The sequence below is a fragment of the Trichogramma pretiosum genome, unplaced genomic scaffold (assembly GCF_000599845.2).
Source record: "Trichogramma pretiosum strain Unisexual culture from Peru unplaced genomic scaffold, Tpre_2.0 scaffold38, whole genome shotgun sequence".
Lineage (NCBI taxonomy): Eukaryota > Metazoa > Arthropoda > Insecta > Hymenoptera > Trichogrammatidae > Trichogramma > Trichogramma pretiosum.
The window spans coordinates 1145337-1159312 of NW_019641677.1; the positions used below are offsets into that span (position 1 = coordinate 1145337).

General features: G+C 40.2%; 4 protein-coding genes across 4 annotated transcripts; 3 read left to right on the forward strand and 1 right to left on the reverse strand.

Annotated features, from left to right (window-relative positions):
- Window positions 1-6027: 6027 nt before the first annotated feature.
- On the forward strand, window positions 6028-7979 carry LOC106650630 (protein msta-like). The gene is made up of 4 exons (XM_014368768.1): window positions 6028-6104; window positions 6177-6390; window positions 6460-7302; window positions 7380-7979. Exons 1-4 carry the CDS (start codon window positions 6028-6030, stop codon window positions 7977-7979), a joined length of 1734 nt encoding a protein of 577 aa, XP_014224254.1.
- Window positions 7980-8375: 396 nt separating this feature from the next.
- LOC106650679 (erlin-1-like) lies at window positions 8376-10293 on the forward strand. The gene is made up of 5 exons (XM_014368838.2): window positions 8376-8641; window positions 8744-8937; window positions 9014-9203; window positions 9269-9527; window positions 9597-10293. Exons 2-5 carry the CDS (start codon window positions 8830-8832, stop codon window positions 10009-10011), a joined length of 972 nt encoding a protein of 323 aa, XP_014224324.1. The 5' UTR covers window positions 8376-8641; window positions 8744-8829; the 3' UTR covers window positions 10012-10293.
- Window positions 10294-10403: 110 nt separating this feature from the next.
- Window positions 10404-11724, forward strand: LOC106650671 (ragulator complex protein LAMTOR3-A). Its single transcript, XM_014368819.2, has 3 exons — window positions 10404-10524; window positions 10694-10921; window positions 10998-11724. Exons 1-3 carry the CDS (start codon window positions 10516-10518, stop codon window positions 11133-11135), a joined length of 375 nt encoding a protein of 124 aa, XP_014224305.1. The 5' UTR covers window positions 10404-10515; the 3' UTR covers window positions 11136-11724.
- Window positions 11725-11731: 7 nt separating this feature from the next.
- LOC106650670 (glyoxylate reductase/hydroxypyruvate reductase-like) lies at window positions 11732-13795 on the reverse strand. The gene is made up of 6 exons (XM_014368818.2): window positions 13469-13795; window positions 13028-13140; window positions 12748-12937; window positions 12497-12660; window positions 12125-12415; window positions 11732-12044 (listed from the first exon to the last, which is right to left on the reverse strand). Exons 1-6 carry the CDS (start codon window positions 13537-13539, stop codon window positions 11929-11931), a joined length of 945 nt encoding a protein of 314 aa, XP_014224304.1. The 5' UTR covers window positions 13540-13795; the 3' UTR covers window positions 11732-11928.
- Between the last annotated feature and the right edge of the window lie 181 nt (window positions 13796-13976).

A 13976-nucleotide genomic window follows, 5' to 3' on the forward strand; every position in this document is an offset into this window, starting at 1 on the left:
TCCAAATTTTTTCTCACATTTGTCGCATGCGAAATCTTTGCGACTGTTATGCACTGTCTTTATGTGCAAGAGCAAACTATTTTTCGTATCAAATCTTTTCGCGCACTTTTCACACAAGTAATCTTTGAAAACGTCGTGGAATATTTTTTTGTGTTTCATTAAAATTGATTTATTTTCAAATTTTTTCTCGCACTTGTTGCACGTAAAATCTTTGCAATCTTTGTGTTCCAATTTTTGGTGCGTAGACAAACTCGATTTTTTCTTGAATTTCTTCTCGCAGCTGTCGCACACAAAATCTTTGTGGACTCTGTGTTCTAATATTTGGTGTCTACTCAAATGACTTCGAAATTCAAATTTTTTTTCGCACTTGTTACATGCGTAATTTTCTTTTCCATATTGGATTGTATCTCGGTGTATTATTATGCTTGATTCCTGTGTAAATACCTCCTGACCAATGTCACCAACGTATTTTCTGTCGACTGAAACAACAATTTCGGGCTTACTTGAACTATTTTTTGAGTCAATTTCTTCGGATTTTTCATCACTTTTATCCATTGTAGGGTCTGAATTGAAAGATTATCGAGTAAAATTGATCTCTTGATATTATGTCTTGTTTCATCACGAAAGACAACATACAAACTAATTTGTTCTCACTATAAATATGATCAATGTGTTCTAGGGACTACATCGAAATCATTTATGATTATATTGTTTACAATTGAATAACCTTATTTATCGTTCACATCACACTCGCATGCCCTCGTGTAATGACCTCACTTCGCGTTACCAGAAAGTGCGACTTATGCATCGGAAAAGGGGTCATGAATTCGAACTTCCCACATTACTATTATACTCCAGTAAAGTTGATTTATCTTCAAATTTCTTCTCGCACCTCTGCATGTAAAATCTTCACGATTCTTGGGTTTTAATTTTTGGAGCTTAAACAAACTTAATTTTTCAAAAAATTTTTTGTATTCATAAAAGTACTCAGAAAAGGACATATTGAATATGAGAGTTCTTCCTAATTTTGAAGAATTTTAGTAAAATTATTTTATTATCAATCACATCTTTCTTAATGGTTATAATCAATCGGTCAAAAAGTTCATGAAAATCTTTTTCTATCTCATGTTTAATGAATTAAGAGTCACAATATTATTACGTTAGGTCCATCAAAAATCCAGTAGCCAATTAAATTCTCACGTCATTCGCAGCGAAAAAAAGCCGTAGAAAAGACCAAGAAAACGCTCCATAATTACATAGCACTACAAATGTGTAATGATAGTTGTTATTTAATAAAACTCAATGATTTCGGCCAAATTTTCATTGAAATTTTGTACTCAAACTATGTATGAGCATCTACAAATATTTAAAATTGTTAATCATCATTTTCTCTCGATCAAATTTCTTCTCGATATATTGCATGCGAAATCTTTGCGACTGCCATGTGCTTTCTCTCAGTGGGTTAAAAAATTTGATTAATATTTGTCCCATGCGAAATCGTTGCGATCTTTTATTCGTGAACGATTTCTTTGTGTTTGAATACATGCAATTTTTTCCAAATTTTTTTCCCGCACTTGTCACATACGAAATCTTTTCCACCTTCGTGGACTGTTTTATGGTGAATGAGCGAATTTTCTTTCTGACAAAATTTTTTCTCATACTTATCGCATGCATAATCATTGCAACCATCGTGGACTACTTTTTGGTGTTTTATTAAATTGACTATAAGCACAAATTTTTTCTCACACTTATTGCTTTCGAAATCTTTACATCCGTCGTGTACTATCCTTTGGTGAGTAAGCAAATTCGATTTTTTTGTATATTCCTTTTCACTCTTGTCGCATGCAAAATTTTTTCGATCCTTATCACATATTCGGTGGTGAAAATGATTTTAATATCATAGCATTTTTACGCGTAATAAATTATTTCTGTATGCTTCTAATTTTTTTGCAATAAAGTCTTTCTCTGTTATCTCTGTCATTTTTTATTAATGAAAAAAGTAGAAAGACACGACTTACTCGGCGTGATGGACCAAGGCGAAATGACTATATCTAGGCGCGTGCATATTGTGACACGTTCACTTTGCCAATATTTTAGGATGCACGCGATATATGTGTCGTTTACGAACTCATGAACACGTGTACCTTACCAACTGAATAACTGATGTGTGAGAAAGATGATGTATGAGTGACAAGCACAGTTTACACACGTGGTAGTCGAAAGTTTCATGATTATTTATAATTAAAATGCAAATGACGAATATGAAAGTGAAGTTACTGATGGCTTACAAATATAAACATTCAAACAAACGCCACATTTGCGTTTTTCCGCTGAAAAAAGTATATGAACGACCGACGCGAGATTCCAACCAATGATGAAGCGAGGCGCAGTTTCTCCTCGACCAATGACGGGACGAATAAAACGACTTCACATGATTTTTTTAAAGAAGGATTTGAAGGAATTGATTTTATTTCAGTTTTACTATTAAGTTTTATTTTTGTAACTGTCTCAATAGATTTTAAACGCAGTTAATGAGTCACGTTTCAATTTCTCTTTTAGATTTAGTAAAAGAATTTTTTAGAAAATAAAGTCACTACTCTTTAACTGATTTTGGAATTGTGAGCATTTGTAATCGAAAAAATAGAACAATATTTTGCTTATCATTTATGCCGACACAGTCATTTCAGTTTATGCGAATGATGAATTTAGATTTTCGAGACCAGCTATTTTTGATATTTTTGATAAGTAGGCGTACTTATGATAATGAGATATAGCAGATTTTCCACTATAACTTAGTTTCCTTTTCATTCAGGACGTAATTGGAGGTTCAGGTAAAACTCAATTGTTTCTGGCATGATTTTGAATAAAATTTCAGAAAAATATCCATGTAAGTATCTATATATTTTTACAATTGTTAAAAAATAAAGTTAGCACAAGACTGGCTCATCCTCAGACCCCCTTGTAAGATTCGCCCAGTAAAACTTTTCTGAACTCGATGTACAATATTTGAAGAGTTAATGTATTTTGGAATTTACTATTCATACTTAAGAAACCTCGTATTTTTTCATAACCTTGAGACTTAATATCTTCTCACATTCGTCACGTGCGAAATCCTACTGATCTTCGTGTGCTGTTTTTTGGTGGTAGAGTAAACTCGGTTTTTGTCCAAATTTCTTCTCGCATTTGTCGCAAGCGTAATTTTTGCGACCTTCGTGAACTGTCTTTTGATGGTAGAGTAAACCTCCTCTTTTTGTAAATTTATTCCTGCACTTGTCGCATGCGTAATTCATACCACTTTCGTGCACTGCTATTTGGTGCTTCAACAATTGTGATTTACTTCCAAATGTTCTTTCGCACTTGTCGCATTCGCAATCTTCGCGATCTTTGTGTATGATCTGTTGGTGAAAAACCAAATGACATTTTTGTCCAAATTTTTTCTCGCATTTGTCACATGCGAAATCCTTGCGACCTTCGTGGATTGTTTTTTGGTGCATTATCAAAGCTGATTTGAATCCAAATTTCTTTTCACACCTGTCACATCTGTAATCTTTGCAAACTTCGTGGACTGATTTTTGGTGCGTCGACAAATCGAATTTACTTCCATATTTCCTTTCGCACTTGTCACATGCGAAATCCTTGCGACCTTCGTGGATTGTTTTTTGGTGCATTATCAAAGCTGATTTGAATCCAAATTTCTTTTCACACCTGTCACATCCGTAATCTTTGCAACCTTCGTGAACTGATTTTTGGTGCCTCGACAAATCTAATTTACTTCCATATTTCCTTTCGCACTTGTCACATGCGAAATCCTTGCGACCTTCGTGGATTGTTTTTTGGTGCATTATCAAAGCTGATTTGAATCCAAATTTCTTTTCACACCTGTCACATCCGTAATCTTTGCAACCTTCGTGGACTGATTTTTGGTGCCTCGACAAATCTAATTTACTTCCATATTTCCTTTCGCACTTGTCACATGCAAAATTTTTGCGACCTTCGTGAACGTTCCTTAGGTGTGTTAGTAAATTCGATTTGCGTGCAAATACCTTCTCACACTTGTCACATGCAAAATCTTTACAACCTCTATGAACTGCCTGTAGGTGGATCGGCAAACCCGATTTTCCTCTATAATTTTTATTGCATTTGTCACATATGTAATCTTTGCGACCTTCATGGACTGTGATTTGGTGCTTAATCATCACCGATTTACGTCCAAATTTTTTTTCGCAATTGTCGCATGCATAACCTTGTTGATCTACATGGACCCCTTTAAATGTCTTTTCGGACTTGTCGCAAACGAATTCTTTGCGACTGTCATGTACTGTCTTTAAATGCAAGAGCAAGCTATTTTTTGTATCAAATCTTTTCGCGCACATTTCGCATAAGTAATTCTTGAGAACTTCGTGGAATATCTTTTTATGCTTCAGTAAAGTTGATTTATTTTCAAATTTCCTCTCGCACTTGTTGCATGTGAAATTCTCGCGATCTTTGTGTACCAATTTCTGGTGCGTAGTCAAACTCGATTTAATCTTAAACTTTTTCTCGCACTTGTCGCATACAAAATCTTTGTGGACTCTGTGTTCTGATATTTGGTGCCTACTCAAATGACTTCGGAACTCAAATTTCTTTTCGCATTTGTCGCACGAGTAATCTGTCCGTTCATTGTGAATTGTGTCTCGGTGTGTTATCATACTTGATTCTAGTGTAAATGCCTCCTGGCAAATATCACAAACGTATTTTGTGTCGTCTGCAACAACAATGTCGTGTTCACTTAAATTATCGATCGAATGAATTTCTTCGGATTTTTCATCACTTATATCCATTTTTGTGGTTGAATTGAACGAGGGATTCTATTTAGTGCTCCGAAAAATTAATAAGTACAATTGATCTCTTGATATTATGTCTTGTTTCATCACGAGAGACAACATACAAGCTAATTTGTGCTCACTATAAACATGGTCAATGTATTTGAGGGACTATATAAAATCATTTATGATCATATTGTTTACAATTGAATTATCGACTTATCTGTTTGTTCATTGTGCTAACAATATTTGAAACAATTTAAAATGTTAACTTCGCGACGATTCCTTCTAGGAATTTTCTTATGGCCGACTCAAACTAATCACTTTGTATAAATTTGATTATATATTGAATAAGGATCTATTGAATCGATAATATAAGGGGTTTCTTCAATTTTAATATTTATTCGCCCTTACACACTATGACGTGCCCTATAATCCACCACCGAGGCCCAAGTAATCAACTCATCGCATTATACTCTTGGCAGAAAGTGCGTATGTTATTTATTATCGCCAGCTGTAAACCCAGAAAAACAACGTATAAAGTAATAAAGATTTAAAAAAATTAATTTTTATCCAAATGTCAGATTTATTACAACTCATTCAAATAAATCTATTTGTTATTATTCATGAGCCTGAATATATCGTAAAAATAAGAACAAGCTGCCAATAAATCGACACCGATACTTTATATAAGCAGATAAAAGATAGAACTGCTACAGGCGTTGTGATATGCATCCGCAAGCTCTCGACTCTACTACTTCGATGTCTATATATCTTTGATGCAGCTCACCGGCATTACCTATATTACGCACACGCACAAACACACGCGTGTACACAGCGACACGCATTCGGTACAGTTCTAAATTTATAAAGTCCCTTTTATACCGGCCGCAAAGTTACTCGCCGGTATATGCGCGCAGATTCGGATTTAAGCCTCTCGGCACTTCTCTCCGTTATATACATAAAACACGCGTAGAGCTAGATGATATACGTGCGTAGTACAAAACACATAGTATGGTCTTGCATAGTATGCACGAAAGCTGCACTAATAATAGGGAAGCTGCTACGGTGGCGCAGCCGAGCACTCGAGGCTTCGACGCACGTAGAGAAAATCAGCTGCGCTGCGGAGCTTTGTACTCCGTCGTCGCGGCGCACTCGTGTAAGCAGTGTTTTATCGCATCTTTGTTTACTTTCGCACGCACGCAAAGTTTCCACCCCAAACAAAATGCCCAAATCGAATTCCACGTCGGACAAGAGCAAGGGGAAAAAGTACGAGATCGCGCGCTCGGAAAAGCTCGGAAGGTTCGTACACACGAGCATGATATGATAGTTACAAAAAAAAAAAATTAAAAAAAAAAAAAAAATTGACGTCAGGTACCTGATAGCCGGTCGAGACCTGTCCGCGGGCGAGGTGCTGTTCCGCGAGAAGGCCCTGGCCGTGGGGGTGGCCATGTACGAGCGCGCCATGGTCTGCTTCGGCTGCATGCGGCCCTATAACCACGACGAGCAGTCGTCGTCCGCGGCGAAGCTGCAGTGCTGCACGTGCTCCAAGTGCGACCTGGCGCCCGTCTGCAATCGGCTCTGCGAGGTCAGTCACAAAAATCCTCTTTTTTTTTTTCGCGCACCTCGATAATTAATATAGCGTCGGTTGCGACAGACGTCGAGCGAGTCGCTACACACCAGCTGGGAGTGCGACTTCTTCCGCGAGAAAGCCGAGTTGATCGGCGGCAACGTGGCCGAGTTGCTGTCGGTGCTGCTGCACGTGAGGCTGTGTCTGCTGCGCGACCACCAGCCCGAGCTCTGGCGCCAGATCATGGCCATGGAGTCGCACCTGGACGAGCGCCGTGGTAGCCCCGTCTGGCAGGAACGCGAGCTCGGCGTCGTCTCCATACTCAGGAAGTACGGCCTCGAATCTTCCTCGGCGGATCCGGACGAGTTGCAGCGACTCTGCGGCGTCGTGGACGTCAACTGCTTCGAGCTGCGCGCCCCTTCCTCGAGACCCTATCATCAACAACGAGAGTCGAGCCAAGACGACAACTGCCTGCTACGGGGCCTCTACGCCACGGCCTCGATCATGTCGCACGAGTGTCGCGGCACCGCCTGCCTCGCCGCCGACGAGTCCTTCTCCATGACGGTGTACACGGCTGTGCCCCTGGCCCGGGGCCAGGTCGTCTCGTTCAATTACACCTCGTCGCTGGCGGGCACCCTGGAGCGCAGGGAGCATCTGCGCGAGGGCAAGTACTTCAGGTGCGACTGCCGGGTCTGTCTGGACCCGCTGGAGGCCGGCTCGTACGCGAGCTGCCTCGTCTGTCCGAGATGTCGCAGGGACTGGGTGGCAATGAGAGAGGACACTTTGAAAAACGACGAAGAGGATCCGTACGGCAGGGGCTTGGGTTGGCAGTGTCGCGGATGCGAGAGGAGGTACGCAGGGTGTTTGATCGAGAGCTCGATCGTACTGGCCAAGAGGTGGATCAGCGAGGTGGATACCGGTAGCGTAAGGGTGCGTATTGATACATACCGATTTATCTTCATTGGAATCAAAGAATCTTAATTAAATAATATTTTTTGATCAACCAGGCCATGGAACACCTACTGGACAAACTATCCTCCACCTTCCACACGAATCACTACCTCGTGCTGAGCCTCAAGCAAAAACTCCTCGCGGCCTACAGGCGCGACGTATCCTCTTCCTCGAGTTATTACAATTCGACCAGTCCCCCCGCCTCGCGCAAGACCCTCCGCAGGATGTACGCCCTCTGCCTCGAATTACTCTCCCTACTGGAGATCGTCGAGCCGGGCCTGTCGCGCCTCAAGGCCATCCTCCTGTACGAGATGCACGTGCCTCTGGCGGCGGCGGCCACTCGAGCCTACGGCGCCCGAGAGATCGGCCCGCGCGAGCTGCTCGAGGAACTGGAGCGGGCCAGGGCGCACCTGAGGAGGGCACTGGAGATGCTGCTGAACGAGCCCAGGGACACGCCCGAGGGACAGTTGGCCAGAAGGGGGCTGCAGGAGATGAGGCTGCTGCAGACCAGCGTCGAGGATGCCCGGGCTCTGGTGGAGCACGAGCGGATGGATAGCAAGGACGGGAGGAGGAAGAATAATTGTAACGCGGCGGCGGCGGTGGCTGCTGCTGCCGTTGCTTGCGGGGGAAAGAGAAAACACAAGATCGTTAGGTGAACAGAAAAAATGCGCGTGTATGATACCTGTAAGAATTTATCAAATTGAAATAAACGATTTGTATTCAACTTGCTTGAAAAATTGTAGATTTATTTTTACATGCCATTCGAACTTCAAGGGATATTTTTTGCCTCGCGCTTATACGTTTTTATCAGTCGCGAATCATCGCGCGCGTGGCCTACATCATACATACATGCATAATTGATAATGTAGTATGTATACATACTTACAGTCCAGCACTGACGTGTCGCGTGTTTATTTACCTGGACTCGCGTAAACCACGTGACGCCGCGGATTTCGCGCGATCCATAAACACGCGATTAAAACGCGACGATACCCCAGGCCGCGGCGCGTCGTCCTTGGCTCGATTGCGAATCGAACTCGCGCTTATATATATATATTATTATCACGACGGGCGCCGGGGAGACGAATTTTGCGTTGTATAGCTATACACAAGCTTCGCACGCGCGCCTAACCTCATCTGCGAGCGTTGTGTTGTGTGTGCTTTATTAAAAGGACTGCTCTGACTGCTGTGTCGCCGATTCACCGAATCCCGAATTTTGTGTACGAGAGCTTACGGAAGCGGGTGTGAAAAAAAAAAGAAAAAATAGTGATAAATGCGCCTCGACGAGCGTCCCATCGATAGATTGTTTTTCTCATTGGTAAATCATCGAGAGCGATTATTTCGGCTAATATTAGATTCTATTTTCGTGAGATATATCGATTACGAATTCAATTGTTGTTGTTCTTCTTCATAAAATCAGCGATCGTAGGTATGCTCGTTTGAAAGCCCGGAGATACTGAGAGAAAAAGGGCAAAGACAGTAGACATCCCCAGTAACGAACAAAAAATGGTCGATAATGGCTTATTCGGTTTTGCCTTTATGGCTGTCATGATTGCTGTGTTCCACTCGTCGCTGCACAAAATTGAGGAGGGCCACGTAGGGGTCTACTTCAGGGTGAGTTTTTATTCAGCTGTTTCAGAATGATCCGAGTGATCTTTGGCTCTACGTTAATTCATGATAATGTTTTCAGGGTGGTGCACTGTTACCTTACGTCAGCAATCCTGGGTTTCACATGATGGTACCTCTCATAACAACATTTCGCACTGTCCAAGTGACTCTGCAAACCGATGAGGTAAAGAACGTTCCATGTGGCACCAGTGGAGGTGTCATGATCTATTTTGACCGCATTGAGGTGGTAAATATCTTGGATGCTAATAGTGGTATGTATATAACTTTTAAAATTGTATCGCAACTCAATGGAGTTTGATCAACTTCTTTATTTCAGTATACAATATGGTTAGAAATTTTACTGCTGATTATGATAGATCTTTAATTTTTGATAAAGTTCATCATGAACTGAATCAATTCTGCTCTGTCCACACCCTACACGAGGTGTATATTGACTTATTTGACCAAATTGATGAAAATCTCAAGACTGCGCTGCAAAGAGACTTAAACGAAATGGCCCCTGGGCTCAGTATTTTAGCAGTGAGAGTTACCAAGCCTAAAATTCCTGAAACTATAAGAAAAAATTATGAGCTTATGTACATACTATTTATAATAACATTTAAATCATGTCAATAGCATAAAATTAATGATAAAAATTTCTACAGGGAAGCTGAAAAAACAAAGCTACTAATTTCAACTCAGCATCAAAAAGTTGTCGAAAAAAATGCAGAGACTGATAGAAAAAAGGCAATTATTGAGGCAGAAAAAGAGTCACAAGTAGCTAAAATTCAATATGAACAGAAGATCATGGAAAAAGAATCATTGCAGCGTATGGCATCAATTGAAGATGAAATGCATTTGGCCAGAGAGAGAAGCAAAGCTGATGCAGACTTCTATCAATTAGATAGGCAGGCGGAAGCCAACAAGTTGCTATTAACTAAAGAGTACTTGGAACTAGAAAAATACAAAGCATTATCATCAAATTCAAAAATATATTATGGACAAGATATTCCAAAAATGTTTACTCTTGGAGGATGCACTGATGAGCTCAAGTCAAGTCAACTTCAAAAGACTGATTAGATTCAATTTTCTTGTGTCAATGTGAATACTTGTACGTTTGATAAAAAAAGTTTTATTAGATAGTTTAGTTAAACATAAAAGTATTCACTTTGAACATAATACAATTAAATTATTTGATTGGAATAGTTTAATTGTGTCACAAAATGTGATACTGTATGTAAGTAATTAGTAATAATGTAAATTAACACTCCAACTTGGAACAAAGCTTCTGAAATGTGTAAAAATGTGTTTCATCTGTTAATAATTGTTTTATAATTCAATAAATTAATAAGCACAAACTAATGAACATTTTATGCAATTTTTTTGACATCATCCCAAAAGTATGACGTTTGAATTTCCCCCACCTTTTAACGCCTCTTTCAATGTAATAACTGCATCGCCAGCTGCGTGACTTGGCCCGAGTTCGCGAACTTCTGCTTCGAGCTTCTGTCAAAATAAATCCAATTTCGGCTTAATCTCGAGAAGACTGAAATTTTGAAGTGATACGCAATTAATTTTGCCATCATGTCTTCAGTAAGTTTTGAGAATAATGTTGCTCTGCTTAAATATCGATAATACTATAAGTAAAGCATTTTTAGGTTACGTTTTAAAGTGTTTACAAATATTTTATTTTGTAGATTAATTGTCTTTATTTGAGTTTTGAGATGGTAAAAATAAAATAAAATTTTATTACGATTTTTAGGAATTGAAAAAATTCTTACAAGGATTATTAAGTCGTGTGGATGGACTGCACAGTATTCTTATCACAGATAGAGATGGAGTGCCAGCGGTGCACGTTGCGAATGAAAAAGCTCCTGATTTGGCAATGAGAGCTAGTTTTCTTTCAACTTTTGGTATGGCAACTGATCAAGGTAGCAAACTTGGTCTTGGAAAAAATAATACAATTATTTGTATGTACAGTAGTTATCAGGTAAACACACATTCAAGTTGACATGTATAAATCATTTGATTGAATAACAATACACTACCTCAATTACGCTTTTCAGATTGTTCAAATGAATAAATTGCCACTGGTAGTTAGTTTCATTGCTAGTCATGATTGCAATACAGGACACATTCTTGATTTGGAAAAGAGGATTGATCCTGTACTGAATCAATTGAAAAATGCTGTTGCAGATGCTTGATAGTTACCTGTGATTTACTACAAGCAATAAGCAGTGTTGAATCAGTCACAAAAATATGTACGAAGTTCTAATTATTAATTTTCAAAAGTTCATTTGCAAAAATGAGTTTTATATTTTATATACTTATTCTATCCAATCAATTTCAAAACTCCGGGATGCAAAATTTATTTTAAAATGATAGTGATATTTTTTAAAATGAACAAATTAATGGCTTCTACATAACATAATACATCATGTAGTCTTATGTAAATATATAATAATATTAAGATGCTTGCAATAACTTTTTGAAGCAATTTGAAATTTTAAATAGTTGGAAAGTCTAAATCAATTTGCATTCCAACATCCGTCGATGATATTTTGTAAATCAGAACTTTATGCTTCATACTCTCCACAAGATGATTGAGATATTTTTACACCTTTGATAGCATTATTTCTTATAGTTTTAAATGTCTTAACGATAAGTCATGACTGTAAATAAGTAATTGATATAATGTTTTTATACAAAATATGTGATCATAGATCAAATATATCAAGTTAACAAAATTAAATGTTATCTATTTCATATTATATTTACGAGTATAAAGTAAATCGAATAATTTGATTCATAATCATAGAAGCATTGTTTTATTTTAATTAAATATTCAATACTATTTTGATATGGTACAATAGCAGAAGGTCTCTATGTCATCATTACCTTTATACTTTATTTTCTATCAGAAAAATTAATCAATTTCAAAAAATAATCTTATTAAAATAATTCTATACAATGAAACGCTTTCAAACTGGCTAATATTTATATCTCGTAGAGCAATGGCTTGCCCTCGAAAAAGTTGAGCACATTTTTGACAGCCGTCACGGCCATGTCCTCGCGCGTCTCCACCGTCTGAGATCCCATGTGTGGCAATACAACTGAAGAACAAATCAGACATCGACATTTAAAAAAGATTCTCTCATTAAAAATCGTAAAGAACTCGATTGTGTATTCGCACCTGCGTTGGGCAACTTTAACAGTTCGTGATCGACGGGCAGTGGCTCGGGATCGGTAACGTCGAGACCGGCCGCGTAGATGGTGCCGTTCTTCAGAGCTCGCACGAGAGCCTCGGTGTCGACCGTCAGTCCTCGGCCGATGTTCACGAAGACCGAGTCCTTCTTCATCTTGGCGAAGGCCGCGTCGTCGAACATTCTCGTGGTCTCCTTGGTCAGCGGCACGCAATTTATGACGAAGTCGCTCTGTCGCAGCAGCGCGTCGAGCGTCACGAATTCGGCACCGAGATCGTCGCCTATATTATTTCATTATAAAATGTTAATTGTGATTTTTACGTTCGAAGTATTTATTTATAAATGAAATTGTGTACACTTGCCGATTTTTTTCCTACTGTGTCCGGTGTACAAGAATTTGTCGATCGCGAAGGCCTTCAAGCGCTTGACGGTCTCGGTGCCGATGTCGCCGAGTCCCACGATGCCGACGGTCTTGTGGCGCAAATCGTGCCCCAGCAGCCACTGGAAACCCTTTTGAGTTTTCCCTCTGGGAAAAAAACACGATACAATCGTTCACGATCTTTATTTATTTTTCAAGAATAAAAGGAAAAAGCGAGTCTGTATATATACTGACGCCTCGAGCAATTGACGACCCTCGTGCATGCGCCTCGCCGCCATGATCAGCAGACAGACGGCGACCTCGGCCACGGCGGCCGACAGGACCCTGGGCGAGTGTCCGGCCCTGATGCCGCGCCTCTTGATCTCCTCGACGTCCAGATGATCGTAGCCGGCCGACGGCGTCGCCACGATCCTCAGCCTCGATCCTATGAAGCACGCGATTTATACGAACGAGCCAAAAAAATGTGCGGATCTGATTCGAATATATTCGTCGTATATCGATTTTTTCGACTTACCCGCGGAGTCTAGAAATTTCCCGTCCACCCGGGTGGTTCCCAGCAGCGCGTCGTACTGCTGCACTTGCTCGGCAATGTCGGCGGACTTGGGATCGGCTATCGTCACCTCGCATCTGGAAAGTCGATCGTTGCGATCGTATCGTGCATCGATGTTAACAAAAAATGCGGATTAATCGATAATTTAAAAATATACGTATATCCGAATCGACGTCCGCAGAAAAAAGAAAAAAACGTCGAGTGCATTATTCTCCTTGAAACTTGTACGTATTGCCAGCAATGTGAGTAATCACGCGCGCGGATTAAAAAACAAAAAAAAAAAAAACAAACAACAAACAGGTGAGTGTACACACCGCGCGTAAAATCCATCTAACCAAAAAAACTCCGGCCAATGCATTAAATTCTCGCGGAAAAATAATCCCAATACTTGCCAATGACGCTTACTTTGTTTTCAACAGATCGATCGCGACGCTGGGCAGATCGCTGGTCACGAGGACTCGATACATTTCGCTCATTTTTCCTCCGATGTCTTCTCTCTTCCAAATCGACTCGATATTGTGATTTCGCACGATGTTTGAATATTGACCAGGTGCGTCTCGTATTTATGCAGCAGTGGCAGCAGCAGCAGCAGCAGCAGCAGTGGCAACGGCAACGGCAGCACTGCTACTATACCTACCTCGCAGCTGAGAGACGAGTATGCCGGTCAATTGTTAAAACTCGCCTCTCCGCTGCTATAATATACGCGCAACGCACCGAGACGCGGCGCGTGATGTAACGACACAATGTTTTGAGTTAAATGCGGTTTGTGTACATTATCGTCGCGGCACCGCAGCAGCGGTCTGTAATCGACGATAAGGCTGATAAGAGGCCTCGACGGCTTCGCGATTCGAGAGCCACATTGAGTATAGTTTTGCTGATTATTCCATGCTTTTTTGGTAAATATGGTATCGGA